The 22,556-nt window shown below is 41.6% G+C and overlaps 2 protein-coding genes across 15 annotated transcripts in view; both read right to left on the reverse strand.

Moving 5' to 3' along the window:
* cdk5rap2 (CDK5 regulatory subunit associated protein 2) overlaps positions 1–13,873 on the reverse strand; it is a 35,688-nt gene extending 21,815 nt beyond the window's left edge. For 9 of the 12 annotated variants that reach the window (XM_064308670.1, XM_064308671.1, XM_064308674.1 and 6 more), the window contains exons 1-17: positions 13,633–13,873; positions 10,137–10,207; positions 9,247–9,311; positions 7,853–7,963; positions 6,740–6,816; positions 6,306–6,429; positions 5,618–5,784; positions 5,161–5,317; positions 4,966–5,019; positions 2,613–2,747; positions 2,389–2,508; positions 2,201–2,293; positions 1,590–1,808; positions 909–1,079; positions 576–686; positions 334–471; positions 65–244 (exon numbers count right to left, since the gene is read on the reverse strand). In XM_064308670.1, the coding sequence (XP_064164740.1) occupies positions 65–244; positions 334–471; positions 576–686; positions 909–1,079; positions 1,590–1,808; positions 2,201–2,293; positions 2,389–2,508; positions 2,613–2,747; positions 4,966–5,019; positions 5,161–5,317; positions 5,618–5,784; positions 6,306–6,429; positions 6,740–6,816; positions 7,853–7,963; positions 9,247–9,311; positions 10,137–10,207; positions 13,633–13,685 (2,046 nt within the window). In that variant the 5' untranslated portion in view covers positions 13,686–13,873. Of the gene's footprint in view, positions 1–64; positions 245–333; positions 472–575; positions 687–908; positions 1,080–1,589; positions 1,809–2,196; positions 2,294–2,388; positions 2,509–2,612; positions 2,748–4,965; positions 5,020–5,160; positions 5,318–5,617; positions 5,785–6,305; positions 6,430–6,739; positions 6,817–7,852; positions 7,964–9,246; positions 9,312–10,136; positions 10,208–10,400; positions 12,476–12,522; positions 13,545–13,632 lie in introns of those variants that run through there. The other 3 variants (XM_064308664.1, XM_064308668.1, XM_064308669.1) reach the window with 3 other exon arrangements.
* A 2,828-nt stretch (positions 13,874–16,701) lies between these two features.
* col27a1b (collagen, type XXVII, alpha 1b) overlaps positions 16,702–22,556 on the reverse strand; it is a 107,491-nt gene continuing 101,636 nt past the window's right edge. For 2 of the 3 annotated variants that reach the window (XM_064308676.1, XM_064308677.1), the window contains exons 55-61: positions 22,372–22,407; positions 21,225–21,251; positions 20,987–21,052; positions 20,546–20,714; positions 20,247–20,356; positions 19,108–19,326; positions 16,702–18,913 (exon numbers count right to left, since the gene is read on the reverse strand). In XM_064308676.1, the coding sequence (XP_064164746.1) occupies positions 18,767–18,913; positions 19,108–19,326; positions 20,247–20,356; positions 20,546–20,714; positions 20,987–21,052; positions 21,225–21,251; positions 22,372–22,407 (774 nt within the window). In that variant the 3' untranslated portion in view covers positions 16,702–18,766. Of the gene's footprint in view, positions 18,914–19,107; positions 19,327–20,246; positions 20,357–20,545; positions 20,715–20,986; positions 21,053–21,224; positions 21,252–22,371; positions 22,408–22,556 lie in introns of those variants that run through there. The other variant, XR_010325473.1, reaches the window with a different exon arrangement.

The raw sequence follows: 22,556 nt of genomic DNA on the forward strand, positions 1-22,556 counted from the left end.
TCGGTCTCCCGCCGTACCCCAGAGCCGCGGGCCTCCGCAGGGCAGGACGCAGGACGGGACTTACCTCCAGGTCCTGGGTCTTGGCGTGGAGGGACTGCTGCAGCTGAGCGATGATGGAGTCTTTCTCTCGCAGCGAGCGGGCCAGGTGCTCCTCCAGCTCCCGTTTGGCCCGCTGCAGGTTATCGAACACGCTGGCCTGGTGCTGGAGCGCCGCGTCCTTCTCCTTAACCAGCGCGTCCAAACCCTGCGGCACAACACAGCGGCGTTTCACAGAGAGCACGCGGTAAAGAGCCAGCCACGTACCACAGCCCCGGACCCGACAGCCACACGCACGTTTATCGTCTCTGTGTTGTGAGAGAGAAGGCTGTTCAGCCTTTCCAGTTCTCGGTCCTTTTCCCTTAGCGACAGACGGAGTTGGCGGATTTCGTCGTCTTTCTCCTCGATGGCGGCGAACTTCTCATCCATGGCTTGCTGCAGCAGGGTGAAACAATGTGAGCAGTGTTAGATGCGTGAATACCGCACACTCATTTTTGCAGGATAAGGATACCAAACTGGGCGGGGGTTAGGGACCCCACCTCCAGCGCCTTCTCCTTGTCTTTCAGCCGCTGGCGCAGTTTAGCCAGCACGCTCTCCCCGCCTCCAGGGCTGCTGCTGTGCTGCTGCTCATTCAGCATCTTCATGTATTCCTGGAGAGGAGCCAGAGGGTCCAACACAGGCAGTTCAAACAGGCATCTTGTTTGAACAGTATTCAGTTAATTTGTAGATATATACAGGACATATATAAAGAGGCAACAAGAACTAAGTGGAAACAAAAAAAGTAATATTAAAAAAAAAAAAAAAAATCAGTGGGATTGAACAGACAGATGAACCCGTGCCCCTTTGATTGACAGGCCATCGGGGCTGCGTACCTGCAGCTGGAGCTCCTTCTCGCTGAGGGTGCTGGTGAGGCGCTGGATGGTGACCTCGTGACCCTGGAGCTTCCGTTTGCTTTCGTCCAGGAGGGCCTGGTACTGCTGCTCCAGGGCTTTCTCTCTCTCCCCGATCTCTCCATTCAGTTTCTTCAGCTGGTTGTTCAGGTCCTGTAGGGGGGGGTGTGCATGGGGGAAACCCTTCATTTTTACAGCTTTACATTCACAGTCATCTCTCCATACAGGAATGAATCTCACTGGACCAGCAGAGGCGCTGTCCTCAACGTCAGCGAATGCAAATGAAAGTATGTGTATGAGACTGCCGGTCTGAGATGGGAAATTCCTGGGTTGCCTGGGTAAATTCCTAAAGTCAATGAAAGTGTGATACCCTCCACTGTCCCTCTACTTGTTCAGAAGAGACTGTGACACACACACACTAATATTCTGGTTTCTTTTTGTTCTCACATTGATAGTTTCGTCCCTCCCTGTTAGTTCTGTAGAGAGAGGGCTCCACACACTCACATTGATAGTTTTGTCCCTGTTAGTTCTGTAGAGAGGGAGCCTCACACACTCACATTGACAGTTTTGTCCCTGTTAGTTCTGTAGAGAGGGAGCCCCACACACTCACATTGATAGTTTTGTCCCTGTCAGTTCTGTAGAGAGGGAGCCTCACACACTCACATTGATAGTTTTGTCTCCCTTCTTCTTCAGCTGCTGCAGGTCCTCCAGCTCCAGCTCCAGCTGCTCCTTGGCCTGCTGCAGGTCCCCCAGCTCCTTCTCGCGGCGCCCCAGTGAGCGCTGCAGCTTCTGGGCCTCCAGAGCCTTGGTGTGGTGCTCCAGCTGCAGGCTGGCCAGCTCCGCCTGCTTCTCCATCAGGAGGCTCTGGTGCTCCTCCGCTCCCTGGGGATCACATGACAGCACACTGAGAAAGGGAGGGGGACTGCCTTCTCCTGCACGGCTCTCACCTGCAAGGGAAATAAACACTGGGGTGCAGTGGTTCATGGATTTATTCTAGTAACGCAAGGGTGCAGGTTTGCTACAGCAGTTGGGTTCTACCCCTTGAGGAAGGTACCTTTATAGTGTACCTGAATGGTTTCAGCACATTAGCAGTCGCATAAATGCACAGGTAAACTAGGCCTCCAAGGACAAGGGTGTCAGCTAAGCAATTACATGATACATGCGTTAACATGATGAAATAGCCATTTATTAATTAATTATATTAACACCTATAAACGTTTTTGTTTTGCACAGCTCAGTGCCAGTTTCACCCAAACCTAAGAAGAGAGACTTGCCTGGTACTTCTGGATCTGTGCCTTGTGGGCAGCCTCCCTGGCCTTGGCTAAAGCCTCGTCTCTGTCCTCAATCTCATGGCAGAGCTCCTCTATCTTTTTAAACAGACGGGGGGGGGGGGTGTTAATACACATGAAACAGTCCAAAGCCTGCTCACTCTTGTGGCTTTGGTGAGGGAGAGTAACCTTACCTCCTTTTCCTTCTCTTTCAGTACCAGAGTCAGGCCTTGGATGGTTTTGTCTCGCTTCAGAGCATTCTTTTTCTCTGAGGCCATCTCCCGCTCCATTTCCTCCAGTTTACCGCTCAGGACCTGAAGAGAAATCCAGAGATCAGACACTCGTGCAATGGGATGCTGTTCGATGAGAGTCTCATATTTTTACTTGCTGCAGTAGCAGTAAAAGTTCAGGTGGTAACCTTGTTCTGGCCTTCTGTGTCCTCCAGGGTCTTGGTTAGATTTTGGACTGCACCCCTGGCGCCCCGCAGCTCCTCGTCCAGCTGTCTCGAGGCAGCTTCCAGCCGGGGCACCTCATTCTGCCGATCAGCCAAGCTCTGAAACGACATTCAGGTTTTCAATGATGAGTAATCGTTTATAAGCGTTTATTTGTTGTACGTCGCTCTGGATAAGAGCGTCTGCCAAATGCCTGTAATGTAATGTAATGTAATGTAATGTAATAAGCACTTCTCTCTATAACTATTTTCTTAGCGCCTGAAAGAAAGAAATACAACTCGTCACACATGTACATGCTAATCGCAGCCAAGTCTTCCGTTTTCACCACTCGTGAGGCACGTGGGAATGCTATATAACTGTGGCGTAAAGCCCATGGCTCATTCTCAGCCTGGTTCTAGTCTCATTGGCCACTAGGTACTTGTACCTAACCTTTCACTACACACAGTGAACCACACAGTCTTGTTTTAACACACATGCCGATCTTTCCTTGGCTCAACTTGAAATAAATTCTAAACTCTGGGTTCCCACCGATGACTTAATATCTGAAAAAGGGGCCAGATGTTAGCTCAGTCCAGCTTCATCATTACAGCAAACCAGAATGAGAAGCCAGGGCTTGAGGACCCTGCCATATCATTGACACCAGCATGTTTCTGAAATCGGGTATGTCGCTGGCTACATGTCAAACTTGCCAATTCATCTGCGATGGCATTACCTGCATATGCCCATTACTGCAGCGATAAAACAGCAGGCTGGAGTTCAGGCCCTTCATTCAAGCAGCCTCTCGCTGCACATGCACACCTGGCTACAGCAATAACCACCGCCAGTGGGGTTTTTATCACAGTGGATCTGCGATCGTACTCAGTTGGAGAGAATGGGGGTTTAAGCATTATACAAACCTGCCAATGCTTTAAGCAAACTACAACTGGAACAATATTAACATACTGTTTTTGTATTACTGTGTTACATGAATATTTAAGAAGAAAAAAAAATGTTAATGTGCCTTTTGTCCAGCAAGAAATTATATCAGGTTTGCCACTGTGTACCCACATTTTCATAATAAATCAAAAGCAATTTGATATTTCGCATTTCATTTTTTCCTCTCCAGTACCACAAAATTAAAACCGAGGTACATCCCAAACCGAAATTTTTGTGTACCAGTGCACACCTATTGGTCACGCAGTTCAAATCCGCAAGTGAAGATTAGAGACACGGTCTTGCCTGCCTTCACTGTCACCAGCTGTCCATACTGAGTGAGGACCCAGGCAGAGAGGACACTGGGCCTGAACTCTCTGATGGACAAGCTGCTTCTCAGAACACAGCACTCTTATACAGACTGCGTGCCCATGTACTGCACCCTGTCGAGCAGTGTTCACTGAGGTGAACAATGTGCAAATGCCATCAGCGGTCTTCTGAAAGAGGCCAGCACCAAATCATCTGCGCCTGAACAAATGACGTTATGGCCACAACTGCCTCAGGTTACAGCCAGCCTCTCCAACACTAACAGGCTCACAGAGGAAAGCATCTGGGTCACCACAGCGGCAATCACAATTCTAACTGAGGCAGAACACTCCATAATTCAACAATATGACCTGCTCCACAACACGACCTTTACACTTCCTGGATACACTATCCGGCAGGAATTAAATTATCCTCCCAGAGGGGTTACACTACACATTTCTCACATCGTGTCATGGTTCATTTGGATTCAAAGGGACACGGGAGTGCACAATTATGAAATGCAGATTCAGTGCAACCCACCATTTCATGTGATACCCACTTGAATACCACAGCTCCTTTTCTGCACTGATGTCATGTTTGGTGGTATTTTATTTTGTCTGAGTCTTAACTCCCGCTCTAGACACAACCTGCTTTCTTTCCTTCCCAGTGGCAACCATGCAGGATGGAAACCTAGTGTTGTCCTACATTACACAAAAGAGTGTGCCTCTGGCACTCCTTCAAAAAATGTGGCAAAAATCAATACATGACAAAATACATTTCCTTCATAGATGCTGCCACACACAAGCCTTTCAGGATCACAGGACATATCCATTCTCTGGCAAGGATAAAATGAGTCAGGGAGCACAGAAGGTTATGTGACAAAACACAGTATTGCAAGAAAAGGAACAGAGTCCTGACCTTAGGGCTTGTTCCTGCCACATCACTACAGACACGCAGTAAAGAAACAAAATGGATCCTGTCCCCTGTTCAAGATTAGTGTTCCTTTTAAAGGCCCAATGTTGAGGTAACACACACTCCCTTTGCTGCAAGCACACATCATTTTTAGTATTTTCCATTAAACAAGAAAAAACAAAACCCAACCTGCATTTCTCTTTCATTCCGGGCCTTCTCATGCTCAAGTCCCTCTCTCAGAGCCTGTGAAGAAAACGTACAGCATTTATGATGGTAAGACATCTTTCATTCTAGCATATTATGGTTGCTATAAGACGACACCTCAAGATTTCAACATTAACCTCCCAGAGAATAACACCAATGAGAGCAGAGAAACGCCCATACCTGAAGCTCCCCATCCTTCTGGCTAATGAGAGCAGAAAGCTGTGAGATGTGCTCAGAAGCCTGTGTATCCCCAGTACCCGGGTCATTAGAGGTCTTCCTCAATTGCTCAATCACCGACTCCTGGTTCTTCAATGAAAGTTTCAGCTGCTCAATGATGCTATTGCAAAATAAAAGAGAGAGTGCTCAATTTAGCAGCCATCTCCAAATTCAAAAACTAATTACATCCGCATTTACTATGATCAGGTTCTGAGGTCCTACCACACTAATTCTAATAATGTGGAGCAGAAGGACAGGACATCAGGAAGCCACAGTAGAGCCTTAACCAAATCTGTGCCTGAGGACAGAGTGTCAAGCTGGCATAATTGCTGCCATGTGTGACTGAGGTGACTTCCTTTGGGTGTGATGTCACTGAATCCAGCTTGGATGGTAAAAGGTAAAAGCATGAGGTGGTGCAGACCTGTTCTTCTCCTGCAGGGCATGGTGTAGGTCCTGAGTGGGAGAGGGTTTGAAGGTGCCGGAGAGGCCGATCGCCAGCAGCTGCTTCTCCATGTCAATGCTGCGCACCTTCTCCTGCTCCGCGATGGACGCCATCTTCTCAACCTCATCTTCAGCTGCCTTCAGATTCTGGAAAGTGAAACGGGGCGGGCGGTTAACCAGGAAAAGCCAGTCAAACGGTACAGAACAACACTGCGGGGTGGGCATCCAAGAAGCTCAGGACTGTAAGATTATCAGGGATCAGCCTTCATGTGAAATATGCCACAGAATATATTGCCCACCTTTATTATAGAAATGTATCACAAGCCCCTGAAACCTTCACATTCAACCTTTGACTTTCAGGATGAATAACCCCAGCTGAGTGTTTTGAAACACTATACTCCTATTCACTGTTTGGACAACCGGTCAAACAAAAACATTTACTATAGTTTATTGGTAATGCTGTTTTACCTTAACCGAAAATCCAATCAGACCTAGCAACTTAGTCAAAGGAAAAATGCAATCTCCTGATTCTTTAGCAGCCCTACCGCTCAGCTGTACTTCATTTTCTTTACCAACTGCTGAGATCCTCAAAGAGCAAGTCTACTAAAGTACTGCTTCCCTATTCATTTTCCTGGGTATCCAGCCTAAAGCTAATGATAAGTGGCTACCTCCTCTAATTGCTGGATTCTGTTGTTGAAGAAGTCTTTGAGCTGGTCTATCTCCCTCTGGGCCTGCTGTTTCGCACGAGAGGCCTCTGCTGATTCTTTTCCAGCCAAGCTCTCCAGAGCTTCCCTAAGAAAAACACAATCACACAAACCACAGACCATTTGTTCACACTTTGCAGGAATCCTACGCTGGAGAAAAACATGCAGACGTCACATTTTGACTTAAGAGCTTTCAAAATACAGAATTTATGTACTCGCGTATGGATCATTTACACATGTGACCATTTAAAAATAAAAAAGAAGGGATATTGCAGTTCTGACACATTCACAGCTATTCATTTTGCTCTCTTTCACTGGAAATAGGTGAAAGGGGGCCTGCAGACCCCAAACCTTTAGCTGAAAAGATGCCATGATTTTCGTGACCAGTGTGCACTTACGAGGCAGCGACCAGCAGCTCCTGCTTCTCCGCCAGATCTCTCTTCATGGACTCCACCTCTACTTTCAACTCAATATTCTGAGGAAATGAAATGAGAGCTTAATGAGGATATTTCAAAACAAAAAAGGCAAAAGTATCCGACAGTATCCTACAGTTCAAAGAAAAGCCATATAACGGTTCATATAATGACACCGAATAAATGTAAAGGCAAAGTTAAAACTATACCCAGAAACAAAATGTACCCAAAGGCATTTTAAAATGAATGCAGCACAACAGAGGTTATTAAACTGAGTTGATGTTCTTAGCTAAATTAAAACCAAATCAACATAGCTGAATGCAATTTGTGGACCATGTTTTAGTCCTATGAGAAGGGTACAAAAAATATCAACTAACCTCTGAGAAAAGCCCTTCTGCACACAAACATCCAAGAGATAGTCACTCTACCAAAGTAATTTTGATGGAATGAGGACAAATTGTATGACATCTCAGAATCTTTAAACACAGTGGAAGCATATCTTCACAAATATTTCAATGTGCATAAGGAGTTAATAATCAAGGTGAGTGGTCATGGATTGCAATGATATCAGACATGGCCATGCCCAAAGGAATGAAAGCCTCACATGCTTCTGCCTACATTCAAATAATATTTGGTGTCACATCAAGCTGTTGTACTTGCGGTACACCTGAGTAGTAATATAGCATTTTGCTAGAGTTTCTGTGGATTTAATATTAAAATTTGGTCACACCGCACAATGAAGCCACTCAAATGATTCCAAAAATAAAGGTGTTTCTGGTTGCAGGCCAGATGAACCTAAATTTGATCGCAACAGAGAACTTGTAAAAGAATTAGGCAGTTATAATGTGCTTCCTCTTGTGAAGTTAATCCTCATAAAATGCCTGTTTTGAGGTGAGAAAGTTTATTTAATTAGTTCAAATAAAACTATTTGCTGAGCTAGGAAATCAGAATATTTCCATCAATGAGGTGCTATACTTGAGCACTTGTTCTACTTTTAGCTGTAATGGCCCCTTCAGCACCGAGCTGGGAGACGTGTGGAACATGAAATGGATGAATGTCCAGAGAATATTTCTGTAAAAACAATCTCATTCCAGTCACCGTCTTGAATATATCCTCTGTGGAATCGTCAAATTTCTGCTGCATGCGCTCTTCCATGAAGTAAATGCGCAGCTTGAGGTTGAAATTTTCTTTCTTCAGTCCCGTGATTTGCTGGAGAAAAAACAACAAAAAAAAAACTATTACAGACGACTTTACGGGAGAACGAGACAGTACTGTTGGGGGAGATTAATTATCCTTTTGAGGTAAGCGGTTCTTTGCCTTGCATTTTTTAAGCATCACAAATGGGTCCTTGATTCATGAGTGCATTCATACATAAAGATGAGTCACATAAGACAAGTTTAAACAAGTAAATTCTGCATGTGCTTCATGGAACATTGCATCCTAAGGATAAACCTCGGTAATTTGACATGGATCTGTGCGTGTATCCCTGAAAGCACCCGTGTGCCAAAGGCCCCAGAGGATGCGGTGAGGAGGGGGAGGGGGGGAGGATGAGGGGGAGGGGGGACTCAGTACTGTGCATCATTGTGCTCCGGGGCGTTTAACTCTCCACATCTGGGGGGATGTGAGTCTGCACCACTCTGCACTGACAGTTAGTCAGTCTAACATCATCCATCAAGAGGAAGAGTGTGCGTGCGTGTGCTTTTGGGGGGGGGGGGGGGGGCAGGGAAAATCTGAACATATAACAGCCATTGTTCATTTAAATTGAAAAGGGTTATTAGCCCTATATATACATATATATATATATAAGATCAGTGTATGGCCCAATGCCATCTAACACTATGGAAACTGCTCCCTCAGTTCTGAATGACTGCAATTTGTCATCCGTGCCATTCTCCGCCATGTTATATTTTCCATTACAGATTTTCCAGGAAAGCTTAACTATTAATAATGCAAATGAGCCCTAAAAAAGGATGCCATATTCTGTCCAATTAAGTATCAGACTACACTGCTGATCTGGTTTCAGGAGAAAATGAGGTACTTTAAGCTTAGATTAATGTCAATCAGGGATCTTGAACAAAAGTCACACCTTAACACATTCCATTCTGTCACACACACTCAACAATGCTTTCAGACTGGATTAGAGTGCCAGGGACTGCAGTCCCTAATGAACCCATGGAAATATGCAGCTCTCATTTAATTGCAGGCTCAGGCCATATGGTCCAATATAATTGAAATGAGAAAAACAGAGGGGGAAACCAGCAGAATCTAGACATGCTTGTCACAGAAGCAGCACTTTTCTTTGGCAAACATGAGCCCAATTTGAGGCTAACTTGGACTCATTCCTAAAATGAGTTCTCCCCTTTCAGGGTGTAAGAGCAATCTCTGTGCAAGTCTACTTCAGTACATAAACACGTCATATGAACTTAAGATCGCTGTTTTTCAATGAAAGCACTGTTGAGAGGTTAAAGGTCATAATGTCATTCGCCACTTACGTTTTCATAGTCTTTCATGGTGAGAGGTTTGACTGGTGACATTTTCCGTCCAGGATACATGGATGCTAGAAATGAAAAGAGGAGCCACAGGACTTCAGATCAGTGAAAGAAAAACTCTTGTGTCAATAAACCATTTTTAAAAACCCATTTTTATTTTAGTTCTGATAATTCCATAGTCTTCTACCGCTGCAAAATTATGATATATATCCAAGCGGTGATTTGCACAGCCATTGCCATGACCATACATCTATAAATGGTTCTGCCTCAAATAGCTTCTCTCAGGAAGAACCCAAAATAAACAGACACCGGTGTCTCCATGCCTTCCATAACACTTTAAATATATGAACATGGCATTTTACAGTTACAGTAACAGAGCTGTACAGTGCAAGTGTTTATTTTGTTATTCGCCCGTATATTTACCTTTAGGCTTACATGTGCACTTTGAATGGCCTGTAAGTCACTTAAAAACAAGCTCTTTTTACACAGTTCAAGTCAATTACACTTTAGCACAACAAAAGGCAAATCTTTCCTCAACAACTGCTGCACCACTGCTTACTGAGGTGGGCAGTGCTGTGTGTACATATGTCTGAGCCACTGTAACTGCGTTTGAACCAACAGAATTGGAAGAAGCTAAATCAACTAGAGATTATTCCAGCAACAGTCATTTTGAACAGAAGACAAGCATATAAAAACTGCATTCATTTGTAACAATTAGATACAGCTAACTAGATCTAGCCTATAACTTACAATGAATGCCATAACACCCTATATAACTTTAAACAATTGTAAAAAAATAAGAACTATGTACATATAGGCTATATATATATATATAATTGTTATTAATAATGATTATAATAATAATGACAACATCTTTTGCAAAACATCTGTACCTGTCACAGTTTCCATCGCAAAACCTCTGCCACCAGCCGTCTCTGAGTCAGGAAGCCTTGACATGTTGGTGCTGAAATCATAGAATTCACTCAGAATAATACACACAGAGGGAGGCCATCCGATTTTTACAATGCAAACAAATTACTAGTTTATCATACAGGATTACAACATAAACTGCCATTGGCATAAATCACAGTCAAGACTGTCATGCCAGTTTTCCAATGTGAAATACAACAAAATCTAATTTAAAAGTTGTAGCCTACCTGTAAATAGGATCGCCCCTTTGATAGACATGTTTAAAATTAAGCCAATGAGTCCCTCTCCGTTTACTATACTCAGAAAAAAGACCTGAATGTCACTGCATAACGGGCTAATTTTTTGCCTACTATCCGCCCTCCACAAAGGCCCAGTTCACTATGTACCAGTCACTGGCTGGAGAGCTCTTGCAAGGAAAGAAGAGCCTTACTATTCAACAAACAACAAACTGTGGCCCTGATGTCCCCAGCCTTAGTCAGCCAAGGACAGTTCACACGGACAAGTGAAGTTATGCAACCATGTGACAGCACACACAACACAATGATACCAGCAAAATAAAGCCATGGGATCAAAAGCTTCAGACTGAATTAAACAACATCAAAAAAAAAAAAATTAATTATGCAAAAGAATACTGGACATGAGCAGCCCTTTCCACACAAAGGGACACAATGCAGAACAGACAAATAGCACTGTACATTCATCTTTTCCCTTACTGCTGTGGCTTTTGGCTCCAATAACATGATCGCACTCAACTACTTCCTTCCTCTCTAAGCAGAATGATCCAGCACCGTTACGCCTCAGTTTCAGTCTGGCTTCTTCCCCTGGCCTACCCTGCTGCAGATAAACAGGCACCTGCAAGAGCTGCAGCAGAGCCCTGTACAGTGAAAGGTCTAGAGATGGCATGGATGCATCCGTCTGTCACTCTCACACAAACAAACAAACACGCACGTCTGACAGTTTCAGGCTGAGTAGCCAAACCTAACGCAGACGCACGCGCGGGAGGCGCCACAGCCAGCCGTCTCCTCACAATGCTACCCGTCTAAAAACTATTACAATTACACAAAGTTAAACAAAACAGTTCAAAGAGAATAACAGACTCAACATGTGAATGAAGACAATAAGTCTGACAGAAATACCAGTCATATGTCCAAATACAATATCAATGTGATTGTCTTCCATGCACAGCACACCAAATGTAGATTAACTGTTGTTTATCTCATACAACAAATGATTTAGTGGTATATGCACAACATGGTCAAAAGTACACCTGACATCCAACATCTCATCCAAAATTATGGGCATTAATATAGAGTTGGCCCACCCTTTGCTGCTATGACACCCTCCACTCTTCTGGGAAAGCTTTATACTAGATATTTGAGCACTGCTGCAGGGATTTGTTCCCGTTCAGCCAGAGGACCAATAGTGAGGTTGGGCACAGATTGGGCGATTAAGCCTGACCTGCAGTTGGCTTTCAAATTGATCCCAAATGTGTTGAATGGGGTTGAGGTCAGGGCTCTGTGCAAGCCAGTCAAGTTCTTCCACACTGTTCTCGACAAAACCATTTTTATATGGATCTTGCTGTGTGCCTGGGGGCATTGTCATGCTCAAACAGGAAAGGGCCTTCCCAAAACTGTTGGGGAAGCGCAGCTTCTTCTAGAATGTGATTGTATGCTGTAGATTTGCCTTTGCACTTTAACTAAGGGGCCTAGCCCAAACCATGAAAAACTGCCACAGACCAAGGGGTGTCCAGATACCTGTGTTCATACAGTGTATATCACAAAATATCTACATTCTAAAACATAGTGCCATTTAGAATATGGGCCAATAACATTTTCGGAATGTATTTAGAAAAATAACCAGCGATCACAACATCCGATGGTAGTTACAAGAATGTTGAAGTGCCTAACTCTGCCCGAGCAGCCATCACATACGACAACACGGACTAGTAACTTCCTCTTCAGAAGCTTCATCGACATAAATACAAAAATGAGAAAAATCCAACTCATCTTAACCAATTTGTACAGTGAGCGTATTTAACTGCTCGATAATCTGTTCATAAGACCTCCAGAGCATCCATCGCAGCTACAATTTAATTGACAAGAAAAGCGAGTCAGGTTTCAGAACAAAGTAACGCACACCTCTTGCTACAGTCATTTGCGTCTTGAATTACGGGAATTGCAAGCCAGCCAGCTGGCTGACATAATCAACACATGCACGAACGCATTATTAGCAAAATGACTTGACATAAGGTTAGCTAGCTCAAATAGCTCAAGGTAAAGATACATTAATAACTGTAACGTTAAACAAGATAAACAAATACAAGTAATGTTACAACGTTGCACTACATACCAACATACATTAATCCAGAGTGAGGCATCAATTTAGTCTACCTATAAAATAACAATTGCTCAAGGCAGCTACTTAATTAACTTAACTTCGCTAACGTTACTCATCTAGACTAGCGAATAACAAATAACGGACGACTATGTTAGGTTACCGAGCCCAGCAAAGAGACTTTGCCATTTCCGCTTTCGACTCAGTTAGACTATGTTAGCGCAAATACTGACAGAACTTCCCATCCCATCGCATGCTGAATTGTGATTTAATAGGTAGGCACATCTAGTCTATCTAGACTAGCATATTTGAACGAATGTGAATAAGTCTAGTGGAAGTTAATGTGGGATTCAAGATTAGAGCTGGATAACCTCATAGCTAGCGAGTATGGTAAGCTCGCTAAATACTTAAGGTTAGGTTAGCTAACTGGCTGTCAAACTGTTCAGTAGTTAACATTAGCTAGCATTAGCTTGCTATTCTCAGCTTCACATCAGTGCTGAAATGAAGGTAACGCGAGTGTTCAGCAAGTACTAATGTTAGCATGCTATATTTAGAGATGACATTTCAAAGATCGCCTGTTTATCATTTTCAACTGTAGTCTAACTACCAAATCAGAGATCAATATTTAATTTAGCTAGATTACTAGCATTACTAAAAGCTAGCAATTAGGACAGCTATTGTAACCCAACGTTAGTAACATTAATTAATGTTATTGATAGTTAATGCATAAAAATAATGGTAGACGTTAGCCAACTGCAGCTAGCTATGGTGATGTTAGTTAAACAAGCAGGGGGCACTGTCCTAAACAACATGTAAACAGTCATTAATCAACAATTCTGTTAATACTACCTAGCTAACATTAGCTCTCCATCGACTTAACGTTATCCACATCGATCATTAGCTAAACATAAGCGGACAACACACACAAGTAGCTAACTTAACTGTAGCCGAGTATAAAGCTTGCCAACACACAGTTTCTGCGGTTAGACTACACCTGCACCTCTCACGGGCGGGGAGGACCGTTGTTATCAACCATATTCTATTCAGAAAGCATGCCAACTTTTAAAATTGTGCAATAGAGGTGCTAACAGTGCCCTGTCTAGCTAGCTATTCTATGTTGCTTACCTCCCATTAAAGTCTAGAGGTAGCGTCTGGTCTTCCCCCACGACCGAGTCCATTATTGATATGTGGGAATTACAGCTATGTAAATTTAAAATATATATATATGAGGGGATTCAACACCCCATTTCGGCAAGGTTACTTTCAGAAGCCATACAAAAAGAAACTAGAAATTTGAAATTTCAAAGCTAACGTTACTACCGCCATTTTAGTACCAGTGACGTCATTGTCGGTGCAACGTTGGAAGCCTGGGGTGCTGCCCAGCTGACAAGCGCGAAGATTTCAACACACAGTTCCATGATTGGACAAAACAAACCACTCGTCTTTCTCGCGATTGGTGCGTGAAGTTGAACCGAAGTTGCGTCGATGACAGCTGGTTGCATTACGATTTTTTTCTTATTGTTGCCACTCACGTTTTGATTGCAAAATATTTTGTAAGTATATGCATAACCTCATTATGTGTTATCGTTGTTCTAGAGCCTAGTGACTGTGTTTTCTGAAAGACCGAGTAACTTGGATATTGAGAGGTATCGCCTCATTTTATTACTTTCAATTTTTCATCATACTGCATTATATTGTGGTAGCGTACACAACCTGAGGAAAGGGGAAGATCCCATCTCCTCAAAGTAGAACATTCGTAGTCCTTTCATTTGTAATGGCTCAGTGTTCACAATAATTTAAAAGGTGCCTAAACATAATTATTTTAATAGCACCATCCCCAGATGTTACTAAGATTGGCACCTCAGATGTTTATTGGGGCGGCACAAGAACGTGTCCTCTTTAAGCCAAAGACGATTCAAATGCCAAACTTGTCTCTTGCACCTCAGGACAAACTTGGCAACTTTGTTAATGTATCTTCTGACAGTGATCTTCTTAATAATATCTCCCATATTATAGTATTAATTAAAAACATATATAGTTGACAGAATTGTGTGATTAACATTGTTTGAAAATAGTAGATTATCAGAAAGTGAGTATTCATGAGAAAAATCTAATTAGGAAAAAACTAGTTGGAAAATATAGCTGTCAGCAGGGCCAGTCAGCCAAGCATGAGGCCAGTGAATACAAATTACCAAATTGGTTGTGTTTATGTTGGACATCCTCTTTGAACAGCCAAGAAAGTTTGGGGGAATAGTATCTATTGTTTTTAAAGTTATTATGAAAACATACCTTTTATAGTATCCCATAGACTAATTGATGGAACTTTGTACATGTTTTTTTCTATAAGCGTAGATATACATGGTTATCAAATTTCTGTAGGTGAAAGTATTATGATTGTTTAAGCAGAGCAATACTGCATGTTAAGCTTATGACACCCAAGTTATGTAGATTCACAAAAGGATTATACACACCAAATTCTGCTCTGATGTCAATCAGTTTATGAAGAAACATTGTAGTAACATTTATTTTAAAGAAGTGGCAAGTTCAAGATGGAAGACTCCATTGCACCAAATCCAGTATGGTGGACTTTATGTGTCATTAAGATACTTTTTTTGTGAGTGAGGAGGACTAAGACATTTGTTTCATATATTTAGGTGAAACTGTGCAAAGGCTATGACTGGGACAATGTCATCAACTGGCACCAAATTTGGTCAATGATCATTTGCGGTAACTCTTATTCAACGTGCCAAATTTTAAAAGAATCATGTGGTTAGGCCAGAACTAATATATAGCAAGTGAGTAGTTATAATCCAAAATGGTAACCAGTTCAAGATATGGCACATGCCTGTGTTCCTGTTTTACCAATTTGTAAAAATATAATAATAATAATAATAATAATAATAATAATAATAATAATAGCAAATAGAGAAGGTGCCATTTTCCATTGGGCCTCCTAATTAAGCAGCTTCAATTACATGATCACATATTTCAAAGCCTAAGCAAGAAAATAATTAATGGTATATTCTCTAATGTTAACTCTGACATAGAGAAAGTAGGATGAGAGATATCACAGGCTCATTAAACTCCCTTGGAGTCAGCAAATAGGTAGGAAGTGGAACACATAAACATTAGCGTTAAAACGACACAATGTCCCAAGAAAATTATGGAAGTACTTTTTAAAAAATTCCCAAAAAATACTGTTTAGAGAGTTATATTTTCCAGGGTGGCACATTCAGCTGAAGCTCATTTTTTAATGAAGTGGCAATAATAAAATACAATTGGGCATTCCAACCAGAGAAAAATTAAATCGGCTGAGCGTAGTATATTTTTCAATATACTATGGGACAGACAGTATGTAATTTTTGCCTTTTAACATTCTGTCAAAGAATGGGATAGAATGAAAATTAAATTTGAGGACTGATATTTATGGGAACAAGGTACGTCAACCCGCTCCATTTGTGTTTCCTCACACCTCTTCTGACAGGACCACATGCTCAGCGGCTCTTGAAAGTATTTCAGTTCAAACCTTACCACTGGCACAGTGTCACTGTCAGTTTCATATGTTTACTTCAATCACAGATGTCCTCGTTTCCTCTTTTTCATGGAAGAGGGAGGTATTTTAGATTAAGTTAACAAAGCATCTGCACTTTGCTCAATGTTCAAATAAAACAGTACAAGTTATATTGTTTATCTTTAACCCAGTATGTCCCAGAGAGCAAAACCGTTTTTCAGTATTAGTCAGATTTTTTGGTTTATGGTAAATGGACTGCATTTATATAGCGCTTTTATCCAAAGCACTTTACAATTGATGCCTCTCATTCGCCAGAGCAGTTAGGGGTTAGGTGTCTTGCTCAAGGACACTTCGACATGCCCAGGGCGGGGTTTGAATCGGCAACCCTCTGACTGCCAGACAATCGGTCTTACCTTCTGAGCTATGTCGCCACGTCATATTTGTTGATGACAATGCAGGTGTGTTCTGCATTCAAGAGATCTTCCAGGATCATCTATCTTATCCATAATTCTAATCCAAATCATTAAAATAAAAAATAAAAAAACAGAGTGATTCCAGAGATCATTGTTTAATGCTCAAATCTTTGTGGTCTAAAATGAACAGTGGATTAAAAGTTAACAGAGACCCCTGGTGGAGGCAGATGAACAGTTCATCTTAAATTCTCAAACATTACAGTGCAACCATTTCCTTAGGGTTTCAAATATTTATTGAACATCTGAACATTATTAATGCATGAAAACGTGAAACGGTGTATACGAGAAGATGCAAGAGCTACAGAAATGAATATGGGCAAGCACCACCACCCTCTGTACTTCCCCCTCAGAAAATTGAATACCTGCTGATTTTAGGCTGATATTTCACACAGACTCAGAATTCTTGTTTAAAAAGAAATAGAGAAAGAAAGAAAATAGCAAGAAAGAACAGTAAATGATTGCTCCAGGTGTGTTTAAATGTGAGGTATTCTGATCTCATTTTAACTACTGAAGGACAAAAAAGAATGTTCACATATTTTCAATCACTTCCTTTAAAAAAAAAAAAAAAACATGTCGAGAAATAGCATAGAACACAGTCCCAGTACAGTACAGTTTTGATTATCATATAGAAAAAAATAAAATTTTAACAAAATAAAATAAAAATAAAAAACATTGCAATAAATTTGTTCTCTGGAGCCCCAAATTTACACATAAAATAAAAATCTATAAACTCCAAGACCAGTTGGGAAACTGATACATAAAGTTATCAGAAAAAAGGACCTGTTGCCTTGACAAAGAGAACTTTACTTGGTAGACAACCACTTTTTCACACTTAAATAACATTAAATTAGCAAGAAGGGATCCACTGTATACAACAAAGCTTGCATAATTATACACATTTGTTTTCAACAGAAAAAGCTTTCTAATAAAACTAAATCTTTACTAATGGTTTCTAATATCAATAACAGCTATTGGGGGATTTGTACAAAAGAGCAGAAAGTACTTTCTTTAAAAAATGCCTCGAAACCCTAAGATGTTTGGCTGCATGAAAAAATATGTAGACTCAAAATCTTTTTTCTATTTTTTTATGTTTATATAAAAATATTCCCTTACAAGTAATGGCACTTAAATGAATGCCATTTTTGCTGCATAGTGAAAAAAAGGCAAAACTGGCTTCAAAAATGCAAACCTACCACAGAAGTGTTACACTTTGTTGGTGGCATAGCAGGAGCACTAGGTCAGCATCTCTTGTTTAATTGAGGGTTTTTTCCCCCCGAGCACCATGCATAAGAGATGGGAGGTAGACCATTGATCAGACACACTCTTCTGGATCCACACACCAGCCTTCCTGCCATTTGCCACTTCGCCAGGAGTGTGTGGATGCAGAGAGACCCGCGGCACAGGTGTGACGGGCGGGACAGCTCTCTGGGGCGGCTGCCGTCAAGGTCTCGCCAGCGGGCAGGCTCCATTGCGCCCATCTGTCTACATCAGTTCCTCACTACAGTCGATCGCTCTGCAGGACCTGCAGACATGCCTTGCAGGGAGATGATTGGGTAGGGACACCTGTTGATAGGTACTTTCTTCACATGGAAGTATACAGGTTGGCATACGCTTCACCTGAAACTGAAGTAGGCACATACACTACCTGTTAAGACACACAAGTAGACCTCCAGGTAGGGACAAGAAAAGACCAACAACACTTGGAGGAAACATATATGTAGATAAAATAGCACCCCTGAATTGCCTAAAAAAAATAATTGCAAACACAAGATGAATATAAAAATTCTCTTCTCATTTTCTATTGCACTTGAAGGTTATTTCTTTTTCATGAGATAAAATGTATAAAAGTAATAAGGAAGAAGTATATATGTCCACACATGTATAATTGTTCCCAATTACTTCATTTCTTTTTTTAACAGAATGTAGAACCTTGGTATGGAAAAATATATGAAACAAATAAGTTAATATATTGTCCCATAAAGATTATTTGGCAGTATCTCCTCCAACTGGATATCCAGGACTTGTCAGAATGAAAAAAAGTTCCTGAAAATCACAAAAGAGCTTATCTTTTGAAGTGTCATTAGTGCGAGAAATCTCGGGTTCCTCCTTAACTCTCCTGGTGCCCCGCCTCCCTGTTCCCTATTGTCCTGTTTCTGCAGTCCGAGCAAACACTGAAAAACGGGGGCGGGCTTCTGGACAGCACATGTGGAGAGAGGTCTCCTCCGCTCGCTTGGGTGCGAGGGCCCGATTTCGCCGTATGGTGGGGAACACGCCCCTACAGGAAACACACAGGTCCGACCTCCAGGTGGTAGTGCGATCCGGGTTTGGTGTTTGGCAAGTTGTATATATTTACAATAGGGAGCAGGTTTGGGTCCTGGGTGCTGAAAACAAAATGTGTCTGATGCCAGCGTCCATCTTTGATCTGAGGAAACAGAGTAACATCATTAAAGGGCTCAGCTGAGCTAGAAGAAAATGTCAGATTCTAATATGTGTTGCAACATCCATATATTCTATATCATAGTTCTAGCACAACAACTGTTACTCCCTTCCATTGACATTAATAAGGCTACCCACATCACAGTAATAATAATGCAAATCTAACATCCATGGCCGTACCCAGCAGTTGTCCTGCAGCACGTGTGGCTCTATTTCTCCTCCTGCCTCGATGATCTGGCCATTCCAGGCCTTGAAGCGAACAGCATTTTGGGATGGGAGCTCAGACGTTCCTTCCCTCCACACCGATACGTTCAAGCAGTGGATGGTGATGTGCTGGACTGCCTCGGCACTCAGGAGGTGCAGGAAGTTCATCTGGACACGCCCCACACCAATCTCCAGCTGCACACCCAAAAACAAAGCACCATAACCACAGTGCTAGAGAGTCTCCAGATGGCACGTTCTTATGTTCTTGTAAAGAAACACAACAGATCATTTTGGTGAAATACAGTAGAGCCTCAGTGATCCGAAACCTTCAGGAATGGGTGGCGTTTAGAACCAGATTGTTTATTACTTAACTTACAAACAAAATGCAACATAATTAATTTTGAATTAACCATTATATAGGTTATTTGTATTACCCTAGTCTTTTTAAAAATACACTCATTTTGTAGCTGGAAATGTTTTTAGTCAGTATAAAAATATCATTCATGGGATATCATTAGATATTTTTTTCTAAATTGGCTTTCCAAAATAAATATCTACTGAACAAGTGCTTGCAAAAGTGTTTCCTGTCTTGCATTCTTAAAAACAAAAACATTACAAACATCATAAAAGATACTGTATCAGCCAGTAAACAATGAAAGGACATCAGCAGTCTGGAGGAACTCAGGCAAGGTCTGACTATCCAGCTCAACTTAAACTGCTTCTAGCTTTGCTAATGATTGAATGCATAAGTCAGTGTGTTGATAAATGCAGTAAATGTGTTTTACTACACGCAAGAAGGATATTGGTTTTGTTTTATTATTTTGCTCCCTTGGAAACTTGATCCAAACAGGCTGATTTTAGATAGACCCAACTCTCAGTTATAGAGGGAGAGGTGTATTTGCTTCACAGAATAGTGGAGGTTGTTATAGCAGCAAAGAGTGGACCAACTCCATATGCCCATAATTTTGGATGAAATGTTGGTCGTCAAGTGTCCACATATGTTTGGCCATGTAGTGTTTCTGAGGTTCTATTGTACAACAAAATTTGTTGGTTGCTTGTGTATATTTTCCCTTCTAGATTACAGAGTAGAATATGATTTGAATACGAGTGAATACCTTGGACACTGTGATTGGCCTCAGGCAGGTCTGACCTCCGCTGGTGAAGTTGCAGGTCACCTCAATGGTGTCGGAGGAGCAGCCCAAGTTTGGGTCGATCCAGTAAGTGCCTGAGACATAATTGAGAACAGGTGAGGAACAGACCAGAGACACACACACTGCCTCTTTGTTCAATCTGATTGAAACTCAATATTTTCAATCCATGAAACACATCTGTGGTGTCCATGACGTTGTGACACTGGCATGCGCTGTCTTTTATGGTAATATTTGTAAACCCTGAAAATCACAGGTCTCCCCACCATCGTTCATCCTCTGCTCACAGTCCTTGAGGTCCCGGCAGATCCGGGCTGGGTTGTCGTGGGTGCCCAGTGGGTTCTTGAGGCTCTGGATCAGGTTACTGAGGTAGTGAAGGGTCTTAAAAATCTCTGTTCCCTGGTCCAGCATGGGGAGGTCCATGCCCTGGTAATTCTGCTCGAGAGAAAATCAATGAGAGGCTGAGTGAGGAACACAGAAATTCTCACATATCACAGAGCCACGGGAATGAACGCTTCTCAATTCCCACACGTATAGCTATGTGGCAAGGCAATCACCATGCACTTGTTGCATGCGGAGACACATTATAAATGTCTTTTACTACAGATTTTAGACGCCATAGCAGGAAATAAAAATGTTTACATCTCAGTCAAACAACAGCAGGAAATGTGCACTCATACAGAAATATATAACAGTTCAGTACTAACCTCTGCCCTGAGTGCCGTGTTCGAGTCAATGAACACTTGGAGAGCAGCGCCAAGATTGTCATGCTTCTGAATAAATAAAAGTCAGATGAAATTATACAAACCCTTCATGCTCGCTGGATATGCAGAAATACTTTTACTATGTGTGCTACAGAATTACATTATACATTACAGAGATTACATTTGTGAACAAAGACATTTCTTTGGTAACTGGCAGTGTAATATGTTGATGTGAACTTACGAATGACAGAGGAACACCAGGAGGACCCTTGAAATCAGAGAGAGCAGAATTAATATGAACATCCATCATGCGATGCTATGTTTTAAAAATCTACATAATCGACATAGGAAGCTGATACTCTGAATTAGTCATTTAGCTTAAATGCATAACTTTTCAATATTGTCGGTATCATGCAACAACCCAAACTGTGCAAAGAAAATTGTCTGGATGTTATCGTTAATATAATCAACAAGTTTCATCTCTAATAATTCATGTCTAATAACTGTAAGCTAGATTTGCTTGTATCTCCATTTGTGTATGAACCCAGGAAGAATAGTTCAATTGAACTAATGGGTTTCTAAATAAATGAAATGACATCATGAGCCAATTAAGTAACGCATAATTACATGCATTACAATACAAATATTTACACATTTTTTAAAAAGAATTTTAACTCCAGTTCAAAGAATGGCAACAGTATTGGCTGCATGTCAATTTGACCTGTCTGTTGAAAACTTGCATATCCCTGGATAATTGTACTTCTGGTGAAAAGCCCTGCCACAGCTTTGCAGAACATTGTATAACTAACTGTGCCCTATCGACAGTTTGTTTTCATTTTGGTAAATTAAAGTTTTAGTCAGGACGCTACATATCTGGTTGTATAATTATATCTTGCGTTGGTACAGAGAAGCTCATGGACCATTATGTTTGAGATAGAGACTTTTCTTAAACAGGGATTTACTGACGGTCTTGGTCCAGAATTCCTGCATACTCAATTGGTGCCAGTTGGCCAAACCTTATCCACATATATTAGAGGAATAAATTAAAATTGATTCATAAATGTAGTATCTCATGACGTCATTAATCCTTGAGTCATATTTGTTCTTTGAGAGAAGGGGATCTATTCCTGTTGGATTTAATTGTTTAGGCAGGAGTGGCAGCCATTTGTTACTAAACGCACTAATTTGAGTATATTAAGTTTCATAAAAACAGACCAAATTCTTTTGCTAGAGCTGTAGAAAGTGAGGAAGAATAACAAAACAGCAAACACTACAGGGTGCTAATGTACCTGCAGTGGCTGGTCTCCTAAAAGGTTATACAAAATGTTTCCATGCCATCAACAATACAAAATAGCTAAAAATAGAAAGAGATTTACTAGGGGACTTACTGGGGGTCCTGGGGGCCCGTGAGGTCCTGGAGGCCCCTGAAAAATAAATAATCAGAATTAACCCCATGATATATTTACACTGTAAATATATATCTACATTTGTATCCTTATCAAAACTGTTGTTCTGTCAGAAATACAGCAACATGCCGGAAGTACAGAATGACCTCTGTTCAAATCGGCCTATA

This window comes from Anguilla rostrata, chromosome 14 (assembly GCF_018555375.3).
Source record: "Anguilla rostrata isolate EN2019 chromosome 14, ASM1855537v3, whole genome shotgun sequence".
NCBI lineage: Eukaryota > Metazoa > Chordata > Actinopteri > Anguilliformes > Anguillidae > Anguilla > Anguilla rostrata.